General features: G+C 35.7%; 1 protein-coding gene across 1 annotated transcript in view; it reads left to right on the top strand.

Annotated features, from left to right (window-relative positions):
• HSD17B4 (hydroxysteroid 17-beta dehydrogenase 4) overlaps positions 1–25,387 on the top strand; it is a 69,898-nt gene that overhangs the window by 28,608 nt on the left and 15,903 nt on the right. The window contains exons 17-22 of the mRNA XM_053968921.1: positions 880–945; positions 11,048–11,117; positions 15,798–15,904; positions 16,203–16,289; positions 18,651–18,740; positions 21,347–21,485. Coding sequence (XP_053824896.1) covers positions 880–945; positions 11,048–11,117; positions 15,798–15,904; positions 16,203–16,289; positions 18,651–18,740; positions 21,347–21,485 — 559 coding nt within the window. The remainder of the gene's footprint in view (positions 1–879; positions 946–11,047; positions 11,118–15,797; positions 15,905–16,202; positions 16,290–18,650; positions 18,741–21,346; positions 21,486–25,387) is intronic.

The raw sequence follows: 25,387 nt of genomic DNA, 5'->3' as shown, positions 1-25,387 counted from the left end.
GACATGAAACTACAAAGCACTTGGTTTCTTTTAATTTCTCTTTCCTTTGGTAAAGACCTTACATAAATTAAGATAAGTGAGAATCAATTTGCTTCCTTTCATTTTAGAATTTATGCTAGTTTCTTTCTGGACTTTTTTGTTTGTTTTGAAAATACAAGGAGTAGAAAAAAAGAGGAGAAAAAAATTATGTCAGCTACTTTAATAGCTTGAATTGGTTATGATGTACTTTGTTTGTCCTGATCTAGGATGTTCTCCATCAGTCTGTAGGTAAGATTTTTGTCTTTGAACTATGAAGCTGTAGATTGCACAAGGAACAGCTCTTTTGCAGTAAAGAGGGGCTTAATATGCAGCATGTAATTGCAAAAAAAAAAAAAAAAAAAGGTAAAAGAAAAAAGTGTAAACCAAAAAGGTGCTGGAAGCTCATAAAGGTGAAGAGTAATGAAACATAGTCCACAGGTGAGGTAGTAAATAATTTTGTTCTTCATTGTGCTTTTAAAAGTATTATTTTAAAAGTTTCATTTTTGTTTATGTGTTCCAAAGCATTTTACTATTCTGTGAGACAGCTATTTTTTTCTGAGTGAATGATTCTTGCTTGGCTTTTTTTGGATAATTTGGAAGAAATTATTAGGTGAATTGTTTAACTGTAGGCAGGATCTGATGCCTTAGAATCACTATCTTTGTAAGGGTAACCTTGATAAAAGACGTTTTCTGGACTAAGTATCTTTTTCTATTTGTCCATAAATGTAGAAAGGATAGAAGGAAGCTTACCAATTTGGTAAATATTGTGTCTTTTTATACATAACTGGTATATTCTGGCATTAGGTATGGATAAATTTTTTTTGCTGTGAAATATTAATAATGCTATTACTTGTGCTTTAGTTAACAGCAGTTCCACCCAAGAGACCCCCTGATGCTGTAATTTCTGATGTTACAACAGCTGATCAGGTAAAGCTTTGTGTTCTTTAGGTGTGGAAATCTTTGCTTTGGAGAAAGCAGTGTTAAATGATATTAACTAATAGTTTAGGTTTTCTGATATACCTCAGGTATTTATACTTGCTTATTTATGTTTATATATATATATATGTGTGTGTGTATGTTTGTATAAAGCTAAAATTTCTTTTAGCTTATGACAGTATGTTCAATGTACTGTGTAAAACATTCTTTTCTTAAGACTGATGAAATTTTATAATTGTTTATTACAAATTTTGTATAGAAGGAGGAGATGAATGCTTGTTCCCTGTTGTACTTTTGAAAAGAAAGCTCAGGCTTTCTGAAATATACAGCACATGGTGCAAGCAAACATATTGTGACCAAAAAAAAAAAAAAAAAGAATTGCTTGTGGCTCACAGTTTTGAAAATGTTAAATTTATGTAGTAGAGGAGTCAAGGGAAACCTGAAATACTGACAGACACTGTCTGGATATGTTTCTGTTTGTCCACATTCCCAGTGGTTCACAGGCATCTGCTTTACCCAGGCAGAAACCTATGCAAAGAAATATAACCTCCTCTCAAGGTAAACCTGCAGGTGTCAGACAAGCAAGAAAGGAAAGTCTGGAGCTACCAACATTAGGACACTGAATGGTGTTTCCAAAATCAACTTAGTCATGGCAGGTGGCTGTAACTTTGGAAGATGATATTAAAATGTTGAGCATTAGCTGAACTGTGGTAATTGCAATGTCTGCTTAGCCTCTCGCTGATTATATATGGAATAAGTCTCATCCGGCTGATTCTTGTGCTTGAAGTCCAAGTTATCCCTACCCACTTCAATTGGGAAAGATAGCCAAGATCAGCATTTTTGTTTGTCACTGATGTACTGGCTGCATCCTAAAATTCACAGTGTTGGTCTAGGAAGTACAGGTGTCTTAATCTTCCCAATAGGCTTCACCAAAAATTGGCAAGGTGAGCAAGAAGCAGGGAATGGTGAGGTATCACTTTTCTCCAGGCAGGTGGCTAAATGTGGTGGAACGTGCTTTCTAGCAGCTGACCCTTTATTAGATGAGATACAGCATCTCTAAAGGTTCAGTATTTAGAAGTATTTATTTTGAATGTTGGAAAGATTCTCCACTGCATGATTAATTTGGAATTGATTCCAGGCTCATCAATTTTCACATGGTATTTATGATTGCCTTGTTCATATGGTAGTTATAGTTTCTGAACCTTAAACCCATATGTCAGAATTGTTATCATGCACATAATGCTTGAAGTTCGTGAGGTAAAAGGTAGTAATAACACTATAACACAGAAGTTGGGAAACTTGCTATTGCAGGATTGATTCTTGGAAATAAAAGAAGTAGCAGAGAGTAGCCACTTCACTTGCTTTTTTTTAAGATCTACTCTGACAGGTAGATATATAAAGAGAATTATTCTCTAGTTAGAAGTTAGAGGAGCCACAGCCAGTGCACTTGATAATCACAAGAAGGCTTCTGTACCAAATTATTCAGTAGCATTTGATGATGACAGGATGGATGTACAGGAGGGAGGAACATGTAGCACTCGGGACCTTTATGTACAGATACAGACTTTCATGGGAAGGACAGCTTGGGAAAATATTTTTCATTTATATGTCTGTGGAGTGACACATAACTGCCCAAAATCTTTAAAAAATGGAAGCTGGCACGCAAACTGCTTCAAAATTTCTGAATGTCTTGCTGTTTAAATGAAAAGTGTGTTGTCAGAAATGACACTTTCCATTCAACTATTGAATTGGTACAGAGTATAAAACAAACTGGAAGAGTCCATTTGCAGATGGCATTTGATTTAACTTAAATTGTACTTATGTCTAGTGATAGTTGTGACACTCAATTTTTGTGTTACAATAATTACATGGCTAAACTGCTCTTCATAATTAGCATTTTTTCCCTTTTCATATCATGATCGTGTAGTAAACCATCTAATAAATAACACTTCCATGCATAATTTAAAAATATTTACACACTTGTCTTTCACTGAAGATAATGATTGTGGTTACCTTGAAAGTTTATTCAGTTCTGACTCTGCAGCAGTGGGTTTTTTCCAAGAGAAAGAATGTTGCAGACCAGATGAAGCACTGCTTAGTGAGGAGGACACTGGGAATGGATGGCTAAATAACTGTTTCTGCCCATCACCATGTGTTCAGCAGAAGACAGGGTACAGCCACCTACAGTTCCTTGAAAAATCTTTGTGCTATGTGACTGTTGACAGAACAAAGTAATCCTTTTGGTTAGTGGTATCAAAAAGAGGTATAATATATGTTTATCCCTCTCAGATCTGTACCCATTTCTGAGAAGGTCTTTATATTCCATCCAGTGCTTATGAATGAGTTACAGTACCATGATGTAAGCTGCTTAAAGGTAAAAGTGGCTAAGAAAAATTTAGAAGTATCTGATCTTCTAAAAGCTTTTAAAGCTTAAAATTGCATCTTGCTGAAGAAGGACATGAAATATTTCTTCTGTACTTATGAGTTTTTCTGCAAAGAACTCGATGACAATTTTTGCATCTTGCCTTGCAGGGATGCATGTGGTGTGGTGGTATTGTTCTAGCTTGTTCTCTCTCTGTAACCTGAACTTCTAGACACACTGCCGTGAGTTTTTTGAATCAAATAGACCTTCTGACAGAAGATCAAGATGTCTAGAGTGTGTTTGACTATTAGCCATTAGCAAGGAATAGATCATTCAATTTCAACCCTATAGGGAATATTTAATGTAGTTACAGAGCTTTTGTCCTGAAAGTTTTCAAACTGGGTGCTTAAATTAATCAATCAAACTGATTTTGCTGAATGGTTACTAATGCAATGAAAAATAACAGGCAGGGAATGACTTGTATCTCTGGAGAATTTTGTCTGCATATAGCTTTCACTCTTTTCCTAAATATGTTGATTTCTTGGGAACTCATTTTCTGATGACTCACAAGGTAAGCTGCAGTGCGTATTTAAAGTAGATAATACCTTAACTAATACAAACCACTTTTCAGGAAGGAAACAAGTAAGGTGTCTTGAATTTGTTGTGGACCAAAGTTTGTTTGTTTGCTTGTGGAAAAACTCAGTGTTCTGGTATTCTACAACTTTCCTTCTAAAAAACTGTTCTCTATCTTCAAGTATCAGAAATAATATTCAGAATGAACAGTGTAATGATAACAAATAAACAGCGTAACGGCAGTGCACAGGAGGAAATTTTTGATCACATCATTTCAGTTTTACTGTTCTGTTTTCTTTCACCTTTTCCTGAAAGCTACCTATTTTGTTTGCAGTGTGGCAAAACTAAAGCTGTAGTATATGGAGTTTGCAGGACTTCCAAGTTTTTGTTAATGTCAGCTCATCTCAATAGAACATCTAGTAATTTTACAAAATATTTGCCAGTGGAAAAATTCTTTTTGCTTGCAACAGTATCATCTATTTCTCCAAAGCATTCTCCCACTCTGAATTCTGACTCTGTGTGCTTGTTACTTATATCAGTAGGGAGAAATAGACATGACAAAAAAGTAAAAAGGAACATTTAGACAGGTTTTGAAAAACATGGTGTCTCAGCCTGTAATGCTTTTGAACCAACTGTGTACATGAAACCATGAGCCCTTTAAGCAGTGTCATGTGAGCTATCACATGCAGATTTCTGCTACAGCTACTTTTCCATACAGTTTGGAGATCTCAAACACATGGTACTTCTGCTCTGAGGCTTCCAGGGCCAGGCAGTTTGGCCATTCTTGCTTTCAGGTGTTTTTAAATTCTTCTTTAGAGCTGATGAAGCTGAGCTTAATACTGGTCAGTTAAAGGAGCTTATTTATGTACTGTCATTTTAAGTAGCTTTTATTTGGAAAACTGTGGTAGTGTTTTAAGTGTTACAGATATCTAAAAAGATAAAAATTCCAAGTAAAGATTGTGGGGTTTGTAGTCTTAATCTGCTTTATGTGCAATGTTTAAATATACAGTTTTCAGTGATGCTGGCATGATTGGTGTGCTTGTTTCCCTCTTCTTCAGGAACTCCTTCCACTTGTGAGGAAAAAGCTGTAGGCATCAACTGAGACAGTGTAGGAAGTCAGTTTTCCTATGTTATTTATTGCAACAAGTTACAGTCTGAGGAGTAATGAGAGGAAAATTATCTCATGGTTAGAGACTGGTTGGAGCTGCAGTTGTTCGATAGTGGATTTTCTGTACTTTGTTCTGTGGGCCACTGTCACCCAGGTATCCCAAAACACTCAGACATGGGTACTCCTTAATCAGTGACTGGTAGTAGAGGATTAGACAATAGAACTTGGAAGATGGAATTTGGGAGTAGGACTAGCTGAGTATGGCTGGACATCACAGGCTGAAATTGAAATCAACAGAGGCTGTGTGAGCTTGTAAATTGTACATTAAAATGTGAGGTTCTTTAAAAAGCTAGGCCTTCAAATTTTCCATTGGAGAGCTGGAATTGGTTTCTGCTACTTGACAGTTAAAACCTTTTCTCCTTGTAATTTCTAATCTATAAAGCAAAAATGTTTATAAATGTTTGAGGCATTGTAACTGTACAGGGAATGTTTAAAGGAGTGGCATGCAGGATCAGATGGTGATTTTTCCAGATGTGATACAGTTAGCAGCATAAAAAAGAGACATATATATACACACTATGTATAAATGAATGATTCTTTACTCAATCAAAGATTTTGAGAGAGATTCAGTAAATCATACCTAGACTAATCTAAAAAAACTATGTAAAGCCTTCTTTTCCAGGTATAAATCTAGCATTAATTGACAGGATATGAAGAAATTGCTGGTTTTTAGTGCTTTGGGGTTTTTTTCAACCATACTGTTACTTTTTGTTTTCTCTGAAAGAGGAGAAAATAATTGGCCCCTGTCCTGTTTGAAGTAGTGTTATCAGCATCCAGTGATTAAGACTGCAGGAGTCACCTTCCCTTCCTGAGTCATTCTCAGTCCTGCAGTCCTGCTCATACTGCAGCTATCTGAGTTTAGTTTTTCAGTGTGTCAAATTTAGTTAAAATTACAGTTCCTGATGTAACCGGAAGCAGTTGTGAAGACAATTGTGCAGAAATCTAATTTGTTGTAAGAGTGGACTTCACAATAAAAACTTACTAAGAAGAATTCTTGGAATGAAAGAGGACTGTGGGAAGCTTTTAATAAATGCTTAATGAATTACTAAGCTAAAATCTACTATGAAATGTTTCTGCCTGTTGCCAGTAGGTTCATTATTATGAGCTTTACTTTATACCTGCGGATGGTGTGATAAGACCCGTTCAAGCTTCTGTGTAGTTGGAATGTGAATCCTTAGCTGTGGAAAGCCATCTTTTATTCTGCTGTTTTCATATGTGTTTTAATCCCAAGCATATGTAAATATTTGTGTTTTTAGACAATTTAGGGAATGATGAAGGAAGAAACAGGAAGACTCAACAGATCAATAGCTGGCTCTGAGCCTGGTGTCAGTGGCATAATTTTGGCTTTATTGATCACGGGTCAGTTGGCACAACAACAGGCCTGCTGTAAAATGGGTAGAGTACACCTGTCTCAAAGGCATAAAAGATCTTCACACAGGAGTTAGCAGGGCTCATTCAACAAGTTTTAAACTAGATTTGAAGCAGGAAAGGGGGTAAAACCAGGCTCACTAGAGATAAGCATGAGGGCAACGTGATAGTATTTGAGGGAAGATGTCTCAGTGGAGATGGAATCCATGTGTCAGAAGAGACAGAAGAGTTATTGATCTGTTAGAAAACATGGAACCACTTGAGAGTTCCTACTAGTGTAGGAATTACATCTTCTTACTCACAAAAAGGTGATGGGATCAGTAGCCCAACTGAGATGTATCTACACCAATGCACGCAGCGTGGGCAACAAACAGGAGAAAATGGAAGCTGTGGTGCAACAGGAAAGGTATGACATAGTTCCCATCAAAATATGGTTGTAGAGCAAATTCTAATTTACATCCTGTTCTGTAAAGACTGTAGTGTAGCATTGCCTAAAAGTGTGTAAATTTAAGTGAACTTCAGGCAATAGCACAAAAGAGCCTCCTGAGAGATTCAGTGATTTTTTTTTTTCTATTCATAGCATAAATAATTTATTTCATGATATAGAAAGTGATGTTATGCAGGTTCACAAATATGGACAGCATGACAGAAGAAAAAGTACTAAAACAAGAAAGGATGATAGAAACAAAGGGATGTAAAGTCTTGATAATAAAGGTCAGTGGTAAAGCTAATGACAAAGGAAGTCAACTATCCACATATTTTTTGATAAGATTTGATAACCTTTCTGTTTATTTAGAAATTTCAGTGTGCAGAAATGGTTCTCTGAGAACTGTTATATAGTAAATGTTTGTAATAGAATTACTCTGAACATTTCATATTAGTGTCAAGTTTTATATAACCCCCAGTCCTTTGTGTTTATTCTTGTTGGGAAGATCAGAATATAATTTTTTAATCATGGCAATTTTGACAAATATTTGAAGGGCTTGGATTATGGTAGAATTTTGTGTATTAAAGTGATAAAAGAAAATGTACTAGTTTGGCAGTCAGTTTGGTTAGACAAGACGGTATTACTTACTGACTTTGTTTTGTCCCCTTGTCTATACATGTCTTAGTAAAGGCTGTAAAAATTGTTAATCCATTTGAAGTTCCCCAAAATGAAGAATTTTTTTTTTCTTTTAATTAAGAGAGGCATTGTTAAGGGAAAGGCTTCTTGCATATTTGTCATGCTACTGAAAAGTGACTAATGTTTTGTGAAGTCTGTGTCAGAATATGTAAGTTGATACTAAATTTGAAAAGCATTTGATATGGACAAGCAGAAAATGTATGAATAGTGCAGGGTAGGGAAGTTTTATGTACAGTTAATTACTTATGTACTGTGCTAAATTTGAGCCCTTGAAGCACCAACACTGCCATTTGAACTGGAAATTTTCACTGTTCTTAAAGTGAATAAGAGCCCATTGGCACATGAAGGTGAGATTGTGGATGTTTTCTTTGTAAGGTGGCTTGACTACTTTTTGTCTTAAATAATCTATAAACGCATACATGCATGCATGTCCATGTCTGTATGTACAATTCATATATACGCACCTTTAAGGTGTAAGGTAAGCTTTTGGGTAGAGGTATTTTTCTGCCCAGTTAGAAGGGAAAATACGTGGATAGTTGACTTCCTTTTTCATTAGCTTTACCACTGACCTTTATGACAGTCTGCAGGAAGAATGGAAAATTGGCACAGACAGGTTTGATATCGCCTTTTCTTTTGTGATCTGTCAGAAGTCCTAAATTGTTAGGAAATGAGACTTGACAGTTTGTGTTATTAATTGGAGAACAATTTAGCCATGTTATGACTGACTTCAATCTAATGCTTTACATCAGTTGATTCTTGTAATCCTTCAAGGATGCATCTTTAGTTGTTGCTTGGGTTTTTGTTTTCTTTTTCCCCCCTGTCCCCCCCAAATGCTGTCATTTTTGAAATATTCTTACTGGAGTAATATAGAAAGTAGAGCCAACAAGGCATTAAAGCAGTTCCATTTTCATGTTGACTGTAGTTTATAAAAGGAAGATTTACCAAAGATTGTGGTAAATGAAATTTGTTGGCAGACCTGATTTGGCTGCAATAAATCTTTGAAAACCTATTGTTACTGTTTTATTCAATTCTGCCTGTGTTTTTTCTAGCTGTGACCAGTGTTGTTATTGAAAATACAAAAACACAAATAATTTCCCAGATTAATATGTCAGAATTTTAGTTAAATACATTGACCACATTTAATTCTCTGAACCTAGTTGTTTTCTAACTACTACAATTATTTTGTTAGCAAAGCACAAGTATTTTTTACTACAGTAAATTTAAAAAGGATTTGGTACAAGTATTGTTTCCCAATTAGTGCTTATTATCCATTACTTACTTACCATTAAATAAATGGTTAGTTCTTCTTACAGTTAGCAACAGCTGCATAGCTAGATTTGAGTTTTGGGCTTAACACAGAAATTTGTCTTTTTTTTTAATGAACCATAAATTGAATTTTCCAGTACTGCAACTAAATGTTATTTAGCTAGAATTAAAATTTATTGCAACAGTTCTTTTGAGCCTCCTGACAGCTTTTGTACAAATTCAAATTAATTGAAGAATGATAATAAGACCCTAGAATTTTAATTTAGCTATGAAGTTACTTAATTATTTAGTAATTTAGTCTCTGGCATTTTTTTTTCTTGAGTAACAATTTACTGTTAGATTTCAGACTCTTTTGAAAGTCAACTTTGTAAAAAGAGTAATGAAGGGGGATAACTTATTTCATAGAATTCTGTTGAAGAATGCTCTTTAGATTGTCAGATTTAAATTTACTTGTGTGAAAAGACAGTATGGGTCTGTGTCTCACTAAAAATGTCTTTCATAGTGTTATAATTTCTATATATTCAAGAAATTATTTGTTGTCTCTTTGGTCCTTTTCAGGATCTCAAACACAGACCCAGCTGAACTTCAGTCTTACACTACTATTAAATCTCCAGTCTTCATTATTTTCCTGAGAAATTATACAATTAATTAGAAGATAATTGAAAAAAAAAAAGTTATAATAAATACATCTTTTTGGCAAAGATAAAACTACAGTTAGAAGTTCCAAATCCACTGTTGTCTTTTTTTTTTCCAAAAGGAAAAGTGTTTCAAAACCAGTAAACAAATATGTGAACAGCCACTGAGAGGTATTAGCTTACTGTTTGCCTTTCTAAGATTTGCATGCTAATGCTATGGTACAATTCAGGATTTTCTTCTTGCTGTTTTTAGTGTCTGGTTCCAGCTGTCCAGCAAAGACAAGGTCTTTACATTCCACCTTAACTCAGGCTCATGTTGTGAGCTGAAAATTGCTATGAGAAATAAGACAGAGGTAGAGCTTAGTGTTAAAGGTGTAGCTAGGTGGAGAAATGACCTGAATATTAATAGATTAAAAAAGAAAACAGATGCATTATGGTTTAAAATGATAACAAGAGTTCAGAACGTCTCTAGTTACACTGTCTGCTTCAGATTTGATAGAAAAACAGTGTTAGACATATATTGGAAAAATTCTCCTTTTAGGAATCTTTTTTTTTTTCACCTTTCTCTTTGATAAATCTGCTGTCTTCTTTCCTCCAAATGGAATTTAGTACAGTTTACCCTCATTCAAGTAAATACATACCATTTTTTATTGTCCCAGTTCAAAATGCTGGGAAAAAATGTTTATTGACAATGTGTTCCAAAGGCCAGCAATGTGCTTGACTAAAGTACAATTTGTTTTCAGTTTAAAAGCTTTTTTCAGTTAATTCTGTGTTCAATTTGTGTATGTCATCATAATTAAGCTGCTCAATTCTTGGAATCTTCATTAGTTAATGTGATGTACTGATTTTCACTGTACTTCTGGGAAATTTTTACTAAAGACTACTCCACTAACATTTAGTCACTGGATTTCACTGTAATCTGTTGACCAGAGAAGAAGGTTTTATTTCAGAAATATGCACATGATGGCTTTTCATATCTCTCATAATATGGACTGCTGGCTGCTCTGCATGTACAGCAAATACAAGATTTGATAATGAAAACACTACAGCTACACAGGGAGAGAAACCTGAAATACAGTAGCCATTTTTTAATAGTTTCTCAGGTTTATTCACATTCACAGTATATAACAGAGTAAATCTGTGTTTCTCTACTTTTTTAGTAACAAAAGAGAATATTTAACGTGAATCAGAAGTCTTCTAGAAAGCTTGGAGTGTTACTTTAGGGTTTTGTTTGCTTTTGATACCAGAATCAGCTGCCCATGAATCTGCTATGAGAGAAGTATATAATCATTTAAAAGGAAAAAAAATAAGGATATTTCTGATCCCTTTAAGATGAATCTGTTGTTGGAAAAACACGATACTGTGTTTCTATGTTACTAAAAAAAAAACATATACTTTTTTTATACTTTTTTATATTAATACATATACTTTTATACTGTGGATAAATTTGTCAAAGAAAACAGTAATAACTGGTTTCCATTTTATGTGCCTTATTGTAGAGTGTATTATGTAAGGACTCATATAGTAGACTGTGATATGTTTCTTAATCTTTCATGGACTTATGGATGACTCCTGCTCCTCCTTCTCTGTTTCTGCAGGCTGCCTTGTATCGGCTGAGTGGGGATTGGAATCCTTTGCATGTGGATCCAAGTTTTGCTGCTCTTGGAGGTGAGCTGATGGGGATACCATTGTGTTAATACTTGGATGAAGGATAATGTAAATGTATTTTTAATCTATTTTCATGATATATATCTTTAACAACCTGGAAAAAGCAGTGCTTGTTTTATAGCTTTTGTTAGAGTCATCAGTTAAATAACTTCAATGTTCTGCATGACACTTCAGTTTGAAGCATTGCTTCTTACAGCTAGAAATGAGGAATGGTGCTTAGACTTTACTTACAATGGAAGTGTACTTTCTAAGCTATTTTCCTATTTTCTTGTTTATTGCCACTATCCTGTTTTTACAATGTCTGTTTCATAAGCAGAAATAATTGACTATCAAAGCTGCTGAAGGAATCCCATAAATTCTTATATATAGTTCTTTCCATTTGAATAATACTGAAGTTATGCGGGTCTCTGTGGAATTTTTCGTTCTTTAGTGTAGTCTTCTCAATCCAAATAAATCCAGGAGGGCAGGAGAGAGAGAGCTTGTTAGCACTTCTTTCCTATAAAATTGCTTAACTACACTTCTTGCTAGTACATTAGCTTGTTCATTTACATAATTCTACATGCCAGAGCACCAAATCGGAGTCTGCACTAACTAATTCTTGAAGAGATGCAATTAATAAAAAAGGGTGTTTTCTTGAAATCGTGTTGTAAAGTTGTTTTTTTTTTTTTTTTTGACATATTTTCAGGCCTTGTAAGTAGTATAGTTTGATTACTCTGGGCAGGCAGCAATTTGATTTTAAGAATTTTTCCAGAATATTTATGCTATCATCATAAACATTATGTGAGATTACTAATCTGTAATAATTAGTCTCCAGTTTCCTGATGAATTTCTTTTTAATATGCAAGTATCACTTGCATATCACTCTCATATGGTGTTCTTATCAAGATAAATAGAGCAGAGCTATGCTTCCTTGTTCAGATTACACTTAACATACTTTTGCAAATTAACTTTCATAAATGCATACTAATTAGTTTGTTAACTCAGTTTTGTATAATTCTATGTAAATTTCTGTTCATAAGTAATGGTTGTCAAATACTAGAGTCCAAGAAGAGATTTCTGTAGTTTGTTAAAGCATTCTATTTTGTTTATGATACTGGTTTGTTCATGATGGTGATGGAGATGAAAAATACGTGTTTATAATTGAAAACCCAGTGTTTGGAATAATAATGATGATAATACTTTAAAAAACTAACAAAAGAAGAGAAGTAGAAATCTTCTACTGTTCAAACAAAGAGCACTGGCACATAGGGAAAATGAAATTAATACTGTAGATAAGGTGTCCCTTTGTCTCAACATAAAACTGCTGCACTGGATTTTGGAACTATGACAGTACCCTACCTATACTAAATACAACTACTACTATCAAAGAAGAAATGACTGTAGAGATATTCCACAAATGTTTTTTTCTAGGTGTACAAATGTTTTTTTTCTTCTGATCTATTCACACACCTTCTCGTCATGTAACAATCACTGTGGATGCTCTTCTTTACTGGTTCTCACCAATGTGCATGGGAAGCAAGCATTCAGCATAATGCATTCAGGTCATTCCTGGATTATTGTTAAGGCTTCCTGTGGCTAAACAGGAGTTTCAGGAGACATAAAACTACATGAAAACACCTGTTTATATTCTTGTGCCTTTATTCCTGTATCTTGTGTTTCAAATACTAGAAAGCAACATTTACTTTGATTTTGTTTCAGTTTAGACACAAAGTAACTTGATTAGCTTACAGAATTTTTCTTTGAGTATGCATTAATTTTATAAAGAAAATATTGGGAAAAATAGGATTGGGTATATTTGGCTGTTTCTGAGTTCTGAATAGAGTGAGTGGTTTCTGGTTCTTGTATGGTGAATTAAACTGTGTTTTTGAGAAGCTAGATGTCACCATAACATTCTGAATGAGAGATACTGAAAACTGACGATGTTACAATAGTACAGTAATCTGACTGCATGGTAACTTTGTGTTTTCAGAACAGTACCCATTGTATACAAAATCAAGTGCTGTTAAAAGTGTGCATACTAAAAATTTTATGGGAAAGAAACGACAAAATTATCAGGCTGGAATACTTACTGTGAGAAAATAGACTCATATTCCTTTAAGCCTGTCGTCATTCTGTCATGTCTCCTAACCTAATGTGAAAAAATTTCTCTTTCTCACCCATAATTATGCTAGCTTTATCTTTCCTTTGGTCTTGTAATTCCCATATTTCCCAGCATTGAATCTTCCATGGCTTAACTTCAGCTTGCAACTAATTACCACAGAGCCACTTGCTCATTCCTTACCCTCTCCCCTCCCTGTTTTTCCCTTGACTTCCCTTTCCTCTCCCACCCGCACTCTCAGTGGGATGGAGAGTAGAATTGCAGAGAAAAAAAGGTAAAACTTGTGGGTTGGTATAAGAATACTTTAATAACTGAAGCAAAGTAAAATATTATACTATTAATACTATTGCTGCTGCTACTACTACAAATAATAATTAAAAGGACAGAGAAAAAGTGAAGAATAAAACCCAAGAGAAACAAGAGCACAACACATTTGCTTATCACCTGCTGACCGATGCCCAGCCCATCCCTGAGCCATGATCAGTAGCTCCTGGCCAGCTTCCCCCAGTTTATATCCTGCACATGAGATTCTTCGATACAGAATGTCCTTTTGGCCAGTTTGGGTCAGTGCAGTGGATGCCTGTTATGACCTCAAGCAGTCGAAAAGCGCCGGCTAGCGCTGCCTTTGAGAGGCTATAGCCACCACGTGAGCGGGCACTCCAGGGTTGCAGGGTGCCACAGTGTGGGTAACACAGCTTTGGTAGTTTCACGCTGAGAGGAAGCGAAGGGACAAGAGAAGGACACTTTGCTTGCGAGCCTAAGAGCTTTTATTCCCCCATGCGTGGTCAGAGCTAATTGCTCTCAGCGCAATGCAAGGCAAAATGGCAATGGACAAAGAATTTGCAACAGATTAAGTAGGGGGTGGGCGGACAGGGGTGGAAACCTGGCTCACCCTATAAGGACAAACGATAGGGGAGTGACATCGATTATAACAACCAATGGTAACATAACAGAGGTGGATACAGCATTCTGGGACAAATAGCAATGCTAAAGTGGGGTGACTGATGCAGAACTTTCATGGAGAAGCAGGGAGTGATTACAAGACCGACACCCCAACAAGGAGTGACAACCCCTGACTGACAGAACCATGTAAGGAGAAAACTGCCAGAAGTGAGAAGATTGACAAGTGAGCTCTTGTGGTAAACAACTTGGAGCAAACCATTGTGAGGGAAAATAGGGGTACAAGGAACAACCTAACTAACATTAATAAAATCCCTGACTAAATCAACCCAACCTACAACAGGTCAGCAGTTTCAGTTATGCTCCCTCACAGCTTCTTGTGCACCCCTTTGGTGGCAGATCATCGGTCACAGAAGAGTGTTTGGCACATGTTGGACACTATTTAGCATCAGCTGAAACATCAGTGTATTATCAGCATTACTGTCACAGTAAATTCAGAGCACAGCCTTGTACAAGCTACTAGAGAAGAAAATTCATCCTAGCCCAGCCAAAGCTAGGATGAAGGAGTCCTTGTGGCTTTTTTATCTCTGTTTTGATGGTGGTTTCTTTTCTTTTCTTTTCTTTGACATCTTCCATTTCTCTGCTGGCTAGACTTTCTCCTGTCTCTTCTTTTTTTGTTTGTTTCGTTTTCCTTTTGGTTTTTATCCCAGCTGTTGTCCTTTGGGAGAATATTTTTTGCTGCGTAGATGCAATGAGAAGTTGTTAAGAGCTCAAGAAAAACAGACTCTGGCAAACATGAGTACCATATAAATTCTGGGCATTCAGTGCCAAAGCTGGACAGCTCTGTCTGGATTCCATGGACTGTTGCAAGTGTGATCAATTACTGTTTACCTGCTTTGTCAGGTCAGAACAACCTGTTAAATCAGAACATACAAGCAACATCTTTATTACTTAAGTGTTGCACTTTAGCAAATCTGAGGCCAGTTGTCAAAGGTTTATTTTGGCACATTTTGACAGTACTGGAAAAAGATCCAACACTAACATAAAGCTTATCCTCTGCCGAGGTTAAGCTCCTGCTTCAAAGCATAGGAATTTGAGGAAACTTGACAAAAATGTTGGTATAAGAAAAACAGAAAAACACTCTGCAAGTTTTCTTTTTTTATTTTTTTTTTAATTTCTAAATGAAGGTAAATTAATCCTAACGCAGGAATTGTATTAGAAGACTTTGGCCAAGCATGAATAGGAATTCAAAACAGGAAGTATCAAATAATCTTAGTATTGTGATGATTACATTACATTTTTAATGATTACAATACGTCTTACCCTTAATGTACATACTTCCATTTAACTGTATGTCTGGTGTGCCTATGCATGCATACTAGAACAGATAATCTCCTCATTTTTCATTTTGTCACCTCAACAGGAACTAATTCTACTTCTGAGTCTCACAGAGCACAGGCATGCTAAGAGTGCAGCTTGTCACCAAGCACTTTCTTTTGCCCAAAAGCAGAGGAAATAATAAATACTAACAGATACTTTTTCGTTGAGATAAATTAGGTTGAAAAGAAAAAGAATTAAGAACACTAATAAAGGAAAATACTATGAATAAGGTATAGCTACTAATAGAAGTTGCATTGAAGGTCCTAATATTTAAAATGCTAAAATGTTACCTCTTTAAATAGGATTTGAGAAGCCTATACTTCATGGACTATGCACCTTTGGGTTTGCTGCTAGGAACGTTTTGAAGCAGTTTGCAAATAATGATGTGAACAGATTCAAGGCAATCAAGGTCTGTGTGTTCATTCTTTGCAGTAAATTATCTGGACTTTTTTGGTTTTAGTGCCAAAAGAAATCTTAAGTGGGGGGGAAGTCTTTCATCATGTCTTAACTACCAGAATTGCTTTTACTTACAGCTACATACATTTTAATGCCTCTGTATTGTATGTTTGCTTAAATATTTAGGCTTTCTACATTAATAGTTGATTTAATTTTCCTCTTTTTATCATTTCAGTAGAGCCAATGTGTTTAAACTTTGCATTTATATATAGCAGACACATCTTTTTGCAATCCCACTTTTTTTCTTTTAGGTTCGCTTTGCAAAGCCAGTGTATCCAGGGGAAACTTTGCAAACAGAAATGTGGAAGGAAGGAAATAGAATCCATTTTCAGACCAAGGTCAGAACAATGTCTCACTGTGGGCTTCAGAGAAAGATGTATTGGTTAAAAGACTGGGGATATGAGGAGGAGCAAGAATAGATGACTTGTTAAAAAGCACACCATTGGCAAAGGCTTTGTAAAGAAATGCACTAAATAGAATTAAATAGTCCTACTTATTTTATGGTGTCACTAGGATTCTAATAGAAGTACCATTATAATCCTAGGACTTAATACCCTCATATTAAATGAGGACTCTTTTCATTGTGTGTGCCTTTTTCGTGTTTTTCCACTGGGGAAAATGAAAAATAATAAAAGAGTAGTCATCTCCAGGTCATCATAGTGTGTACTTGTTTTCTGGAGTTACTCATAACTTTGTGTATTCATCTTTTTTTTTTTTAACATTTATTTATGTTAACAGTTTATGCACGTAAGTGTGCTGCAGATTTAGCTTACATTGGGTTAAACTTAAGCTGCAGCTGCACAGAACAACTTCCTAAAAATGGAAATTTCGTAGCAGTTGAACATAGTAACTACAGTAAAACATAGTATACACTTCTATGAGATCTGCATTAGTTTGCATTATTAGATTTTTTTTTGGTCTTGCTAGTAGCATTTTATGTGGCTATCCTGTAATCGTTGTCTCTATGTCATAGGGTACTTAGTGGGAGCTAAGTAAAGGGCAAAAAGTAAAAGTGAATGTCATCACTTACGTAGCATCATATGACATTTTTACTTTCTTAACCTATGATTTGATACTGGTATTTGTCAATATTTGCTTTGTCTTATGCAGTGAGAGTTACATTGCTTTGCTGGCCAAAGTTTTGCAGCCTCATCTCGGTAAAAATGCAGCCAGCTCTTTATTAGTGAACAGGGTATAGTTGCAGCTGCAGGGAGAATTGGGCAGGCAAAATCAAACAAGGAGAGTTATCCTAGGAACAGAGGAATGCTGTATTCATACAGCTTTCTGCGATATACATTGACTGAAGGCATCAAATTTTGTTTGCAGACCTGATGGGTGTTAGCAGCTACAGAATTTCAGTATGGTAACAATGTAGAGACTGCTGTGTACAAAATCTCCATTTCTAATTATTAGTAGCAAATGAGGTTGTTTTGTGCCTCAAGTGAGCTTTGAAAATTACTGTAGCTATATTTAAAAGGTGCTATCACCCAGTCCTGACAGAATCTAGAATTCATATGTTTTCTTTTGATGGTTTCCATGTTAGTTAATAGAGTTCATAATATGCTTCCAAGCCCTTCTAAATTTGTAAGCAGGGTGAGTTGTTCTGTTGTGTTTAAAAGCAAAATTTGTAATTATGCTTCGTTTAGTAATTGTGAATATGTAGAGTTGTGGTGAATTTTGCTAAGGATTTTTCTTCCACAACTTTGGAGTAACTGATTTTGGATAGAAATTACAAGGTTTAATAGGATTATAGTAAACCATCTTAAACAGTTATGAGGTGTGCAGAATTTTGTTTCTTATTGCATGTTGGATTTGTATGAACTAAATCCATCTTTGTGCTGAAATGAACTCTGGTTAAATCAAACTACAGATGGACTTAAAACTTTGAGAAGATGGTTTGAATCCATTTTCAGCATTGTCTGAAGTGCAGTGGCAGCAGGTGACAAGGCACCTGTTAGGCATGATTTGAGTAATAGTTAATGTAGTGAAAAAAACTAGACTGTGGTACTTGATATTTCTTCAGCTTGGCTATTTGTCATATACCTCTCTGTATGCATAATTAGTGAATCAGTTTGCCATTTTCTGTTAGCTGCCATAAGTCAGTATGGTTTGTCTCATCCCTGAAAGAGAAAATGCCAAATTGAAACCCGTTTTCTTATCTGAATTAACTATTTCAAAAAATTAAACTGGAGAAATTCAGGTATTTTCCATCATTCTTTTTGTAATCTTTCTCCCTTGCAATGCTTAAAAAGCTGTTTCTAGTGCAAGTTGAAGTATAAGATATGTGGAGATAGTAAAATTGTCTAAATGGACTCTTGACAACTGAATATCTACCTCAAGGAAAAACATTTTAGAACAATGTCTTTCTAAGAACTATCTATGAAGAAATATTGACAGCAACTTGTAAACTGGAGGTAAATAAGGTTTTTCAACTGTTTTGTGAGCAGAACCCTAGCAATATATTTTGGTACAGTTTCTCCAGAGGAAAATAATTATTTTGCTTGAAGAGTTGTTTGGAAAACATGTTATAAGAACTTGCCTCAAGATTACAGCACATTTATGAGGTGTTTTTTTCACTCTGTAACTTTTGTTTTTTCTTTACATCTCTGATTTTAAAATATCAGGAATACTCCTTAAATGCCTTTCTTTTGTGGCTTTCTGCAAATAAATAATCTTCAATGTATTTTCCCCCACTACAGATCAAGGAGACTGGAGAAGTTGCCATTGCAGGGGGCTATGTGGATATAGTGCCAGCCTTGGAAAAGCCTTCTGCTCAAGAGCCTCTGATGGTGGGTTGAAGCAATGGAAGTCTTAACTTGCAGAGAAGCATAGTTAGGTTTTATTTTGGTAAAAAACACAGGAAAAGTACTTAGGTCTCTTACTAATCTTATTTGCAGTATTCAGAGGAGTTACAAGTTCAAAGATGTTAACATGCATGTTGTTTAAGATACAGATGTTAATTGATCTGTTTGAGAGGAAAATTCCAGTTGTTTTGAGATACAGTGGATGCTGATGTTTGATGTGCTTGATGCTAATTGAACTCTGAGGATAAGCATTGTGCTGTATGTTACAAAACAAGCAAAGGCATGTACCAGTGAGGGCCATGTGTTTTGAGCACTTGCATAGCTCAAAACAGAAATTATTTAATGTAATTTATAATTAATGTAACTATAGAACAATGATTTTCTTATCATTTTGTAGGTGTTGAAGATCAAACTCTGTGTAGGATGTAAAAGTGTGTTTCTCAATTTTTTCAGAGACACGGGGGGATGGCAAGAAGGCATTAGCATAAGTGAAAATGAGATAATTTATTCACAGAAAAGAAGTTTCGTCAATGAATCATTTTGAAATGAAACTCTGAGAGCTGTTTGTACATGTGGTTAGGCCTAGCACACAATATGCTCTTCATACTCTGTATATTTTAAATCCCCTGCGTGCATGCATGCCTTAAGCCTCAGGTACTGTACTTGCCACAAAACACAGAATTGTACATGCAGTAGTGAGGATGACCCTAATGTGGTCTAAAATTCACTTAAGGCAATGCATATTCGTTAAATTTACTATTAAGGTAATGCCTTAATAAACTGTTGTCTTTTTTCCCCATTGATTCCTGCATGCAAACAATGAAATTCTAATGCTTTGACGTTTATTAATACCGAGATAGTGATACTCATATAAAGCTTTTGATCACAGAATGGGGAATATTGGGTGATACTTGGGCTCCCTCTGAAGCAGTGTGGCCAGCAGGGCGAGGGAGGGGATTCTGCCCCTCTGCTGTGCTCCGGTGAGACCCCACCTGGAACACTGCATCCAGCTGTGACGCCCCCCGCACAGGAAGGGCATTGACTCACTGTTGGAGTGAGTCCAGAAGAAGAACATTAAGAAAATTAGGGGAATTGAGTGCCCCTCCCATGAGAAAAGGCTAAGAAAATATGGTTTGTTCGGCCTGGAAGAGAGAAAGCTTCAGGGTGACCTAGTTGTGGCCTTTTATTACCTGAAGGGAGACAAAGAGGAACTTTTGACTAGAGCTTGTGTGACAGGATAAGGGGGAATGGACTCAAACTAAAAGAGGATAGGTTCATATTAGATCTTAAGAAGAAATTCTTTACTGTGATGTTGTTGAGGCACTGGAACAGGTTTCCTAGAGAAACCTGGGAAGGTTGTGCAGGCTGCCTCAGGCTGTGGCAACCTCAGCAGACTGTGGCTGCCTCATCCCTGGAAATGTTGAAGGCCAGGCTGGATGGGACTTGGAGCACCTTGGTCTAGTGACAAGTTTGCTGCCCCCCAACAAGGGGGATGGAACTAGATTATCTTTAGGGTTCATTCCAGTTCAGACCATCCTATAATTCTATGATTTATCCAGGGACCTGCTTCTTTTTGCTGCTTTTGTTTAATCTTCTGACGCCTTCTGAATTGTTGAATGAAGTTCAAACATTAGAACTTTCTTGAACTGCTCAGATTTTCTTTTTTTTTTTTTTTTTTTTTTTTTTTAACTTGGCAGAACAGGTGTTTTTCTTTAAGCTTATTCTGGGAAATTAAGGTGCTTTGGCAGAAATTTGCTGACAGGGTCAGACATCCACCAGGGGAAACCAGCCTAGTTGAGCGAATACTGGGAAATTTAAATGGCATTGGGAACCCTTTAATGTAATGGAAAATGTTAGGCTTAACCAAAGAGGTGACAGAATAGTACAGGAGTTTTGTGTTCTGCTGTACAGGTAGATACAGTGAACAATTAAAGCTCCAAGATCTTCTTTGCTCCAGTTCCAGTTAGATGAAAAATGTCACTGAAGTAGCTTCCTAAAGTTTAGTCTTTTATCCAGTAAAAATATTTGTTAAAAGCAAGACAGTGAAATGCTTGGAAAATAAAGTGCTTGGAAAAGTTGGAAATGTAAATGTAGCTAATCCCACTGTTAAATTTTGTCTGCACCGGAGTTTTGACTGTATTCATGGTACTGTATGTTTTGAACATCTTTCATGTCCAAGTAATGTACTGGTAAAATCTTTTTTTTTTTGTTCTGAAAACTAACATAACATTCACTGTGGAAGAAGTGGCAGTGGTTATTGTCCAAAGGAAAAAAAACGGGTGATTTAGAAACTCTTAGAGCACTAATTAAAAAATATTACTTAAATTGTATTGATAAATGACAAAAACTATAAAAGCATGTTTTGAAATAGTTTTAAATGAAAATTTGAAATTAAGCATTTTCTGCTTGAATGTATTCTTTAGTGCTGATGGTGGCTAGAGGTGATTATTTTGTAGTAGAAGAAATCTCAATTGCATTTAGTAATTCTGCTATAGATAGTTGAAGCGTTGTGTGCTGGAAAGTGACATACTTAGTACCTTTTAATAAAGTTTCAATTTTAAATTCTTCATACTCTTTTTTTTTTTTTTAAGACTGAAGGGCTGCAGAGTAACCTTGTGTTTGAAGAAATTGGTCGTCGTGTGAAAGAGATGGGAAATGAATTGGTAAAGAAAGTAAATGCTGTATTCCAGTGGGACATCACTAAAGATGGAAAAACAGCAATGCAATGGAGTAAGTTGTAATGTTTATATGATACCCCAATGTATTTTTATTGTGAAGTGGGATTAATTGTAATCATTCTAATTAAACTGATAGCTTGGAACTAAGCATAGCATAGTAGATGAATATGCAGTGCAATCTACAGGTACACCCATTTGTTCTGGGTGCACAAATGACAAGGAGGTCAGATAAAGTTTGCAGGTACTAATCTTTCAAGGAACATAATTCTGTAACTTGCCTATTTAGATGTAGGCATAGGTTACATCATCCTTTAGAACTTCAGTGCATTTCTATTTACATTTTCCAGATTGGACTGTCACTGCACTTAGGAAAGCATGCTAAATTAGCCTAGTAGGAGTATTACAGTAATTAGTCTGCTGGTGATGTACATGCTAATTGATCTAAAACAAATAAGTAATTCTTTCTAGTGCATTGTTCTTGTCACTTCAGTGAAAATGTAGCCCAATTTGTTTCCATTTAAACTTTCTGAGATCAAGGTTTAATAGAGGCATAATCGTGATTTCCCATTGTTTAAGCATGGGACTGGTTGATGACAAGAAATTAAAGCTTCTAATAGCAATGGATCACAGCAGAACTTTTTCCTGATTAAATGACTAATAGAATTATGTTGAAGTGGTCTCATGGGGGAAAGCTACTTCCTCAAAAACATTTTCTTCTTAAATTCTCCTTTGCTTTCTTTATAAAGATATGTATTTTTGAAAACAACCCCAAATCTTATTTTATTAATTGGATAGATTTTCTTATATTTGGATTTTTTTCTTTTGTTTTTTTTTAGTTGACATGTCTACTGCTTTAGTGGTGGAATGTGAAGATTTTCCAAAGGGAAAAAGCTTAGTGAAGTTGTAACTTCCAGGCCTTTCTGTGGAGAAATGAAAGTCTGGGTCAAGCCTATTGCTTAGACTTCTTTTTGTTTGGTCTTAGCAGTTAGATGTAGTCAAAAGAGTTTTGGTAATGACGCAAGTGAAGGAGCTGCCCTTTGACAGGCTGAGAGGGGAGACTCACTGTAGGCCAGATCAGATCTGCATTATGTTTTGTTCTGTACACTGTGACTTTTTTTAAACTACTGTAGAGCAATTTAGAAACCTGCATTTTCACTTAATCCTTTCCTAATGTTGACCAGTAGAGATTCTGAGTAGCAAGACTGCTGTTAAGTTTCAGGAAAAATATTATACAGAGATCAGTCAGGATAGTTGTGTTCTACTTCCCTTGCTTTTTAAGCAGTTTTTGAGGGATAAAGAGTGATTTCCATTTGGGTAGAAGTTAATAAATATTATGAATATACCTGTGTAGATTATACAAGCTGATTGCCTATACATCAAAATGAGACAAGGGAAATACTGAATAATCCACCTCAGATGTTCTGTCTTAAAATTCATTACTGCTCTTAATCATTTTTCTTGTCTGCAGTTTTCCATTTCTGCGTAAAGTAATTTAAATTATGGACACAGAACTTTGAGAGAAGGCTTATGAAGTTTTACTTGCATTCTTGCTTACATTTTTAGATGGTAATTAGAAGTGCATTGGTTAAACTTGAAGTGGAAACTTGTATTTGTTGGGCAAACACTCTGTACTCCACATAAGTCCTGTCTATTGTTTCATGTGTAACTAAATTTGATACAAGTGATGGTCATGTTTATAATAACAACTAGAAAACTATTTCAGGTTGATTGATCATTGGCTTTAGCTTTGGAATTGCTTTATTGATCACCTAAGTTAAATATTATGTTTGTCCAGAAAATAGAGGGACAAGGCAATGGAGGAGAAATCTGCTGAGGGGTGTTTCAAGATATGAATAAAATTTCTCACTCAGGAAGTCTGAAACTGCAAATTGCTGAATGCAGAACAAGCACACTTAGAGATTTAGGCCTGAGCAGTGCTCTTACTTGCTTCATGAGATCACATTTTATTAGAGGGGAAACAGGTGAATGTTTTTGCTATTGTATTCAGATCAAGAGAGTGCTCCTGCTTCAAACAAATCAATAGTCAGCCTTTTGTCCTCTCCTGCTTCTCCTACTGAAGCAGGAGGAAGAAGGTACTGCTTTCTTCTACTCATATGTCTCTAGCTTTAAGGTATTAAATAGACATAGCTATTGTTTGTCTTATTCCCTCTGCTTCTGTTGCAGTGAAAATTTTCTGTACTATTACATGAATTTGGAAAAAGACTTGAAGATCCCAGTGGGATGGAGGCTGGTGGAGCTAATCTAATATATTAAACTTCCTGCTGCTGACTGCTATTAAGAGCTGAAATGAAACTTTTCCAGAAGCTTGGAAAAGTTACTGTGAAAATTTTTACAGTGTGGTCAATTTCTTATGAATTACAGTAGTCTCTGTGGTGTAGTAAATACGTAAGGCTGAATGTAAATATCTAGGTGACCCAGCAGGGTGTCTGTAGAAAATGTTGCTTACTTTTCATTTTGGGAGTATTGGTATGCTAGTACTTCCTTCTTATATAACTTTTTTTGAAAGAACTTTTGTTTCATCCTATTTCTGTATTTGTTTGTGTTTTCTGAATATTTTTGTTTGCCTTTACATTTCAAGTACATTTCAAGTACTTTTTGAATGAAGAAAACAGGAGTTGGTTAGTACTAAAATAGTTAAACTGTTACAAATCATCTAAACATTAAAATTTCATATTGTCATTATGCAAATAGTTACGAAAACTCACTAGCAGAATTTTAGGAGTTATGACAACTGTAGTGTCAGCCTTCACTGTTTGTCCCTACATGGATCAAGAGCCTATATTGTTGATGTCTATTTAACTCCAATGGCACATTTTTAATGGCAACCTATATATGTATCTGCATGATGAAATTTTTATTTGGGGAATATTTGAAAACAGTTTCCTGCCATTAAAAAGCATATACCCAAACAAACGTAAAGCAAAAGACCTTCCAGAGGCAAATACTTGAGATTTATAAGCAGTTGCCAACTTAATTATTTTTGCGTGTTTCCATATGTTATATTATTCTTCAGTATTCAAGTGTCTCTTCTACCAGATGCTGGTATAAGTCATTTACCAGCAAGTGCCAAAAAAGATGGTAGCTTGTGAACTTACATTCAAAGGAAGACAGCTTTCTTGCAGTTAGGATATTCTCAATAATCCAAAAGATTTCTGACTTCATGTGATTTTTTACAAGATCTCTGTATGGTCATCAGCAAGACTTTTGTAATGCGGATGAGCAATGACAATCAGTTCAGAATATATAATATGGACAATGCCATTTGCTTATTTGAATGCTTGACTTTTTGAGTTATTAATGTAAGGTAAGCTTCTCTAAACAATTAGAAATTTTAGCTTTTGACAAATCGATTTTTTACTTTAAAAACAGAAGGTGACAGTATGATGTTACCTTTGCTATAGCTTGAATTTATTTCTGTGTCACTATTTTGACTGGTTGTCAAAGGTGCTTCAGATTTTAATGTTACTCACCTCAGTTAGTAGAATTGCACTTTTTTACTGTACATTTAAATTAGGCCTGGTGGTCATTAGTTGATTTTCTGTGTACAGGAATTTTCAACCATTTTTGTGAATGTTATGCTGCTAGATTATATCCATTCTGAATTATCTTTCTGTCTTTTCTAAGTAAAATTGCCATTTTTTGGAGTATTACGGCTTTGGGGTCCCAGGGGTCCATCTGGCCTCCGGGGCAGCAGCCGCGTAGGTGTCCCGGATAGCACTGTGCTGATGAGGCGCAGCCTGTCTGGGCCCCCTGGCTAGCTCCTAGCCACAGGCATCTTTAGCTAGCAATTGTGGAGTGAGTTCAGCTCTCAGTGATTTCAGCTCTGTGCTCACAAAGTGCCTCGGCAGATGCAGGGATGGAGAGAGGTGAAGGCTGTATGGAGTTCTGCGGAGATGTCTTTATTGGCAGCTTCTGCAAAGGGTTCCAGTGACA

This window comes from Vidua chalybeata, chromosome Z (genome assembly GCF_026979565.1).
Source record: "Vidua chalybeata isolate OUT-0048 chromosome Z, bVidCha1 merged haplotype, whole genome shotgun sequence".
Classification (NCBI taxonomy): domain Eukaryota; kingdom Metazoa; phylum Chordata; class Aves; order Passeriformes; family Viduidae; genus Vidua; species Vidua chalybeata.
The sequence above is the reverse complement of the archived record's forward strand: the minus strand, read 5'-3'. Positions and strand labels throughout refer to the sequence as shown.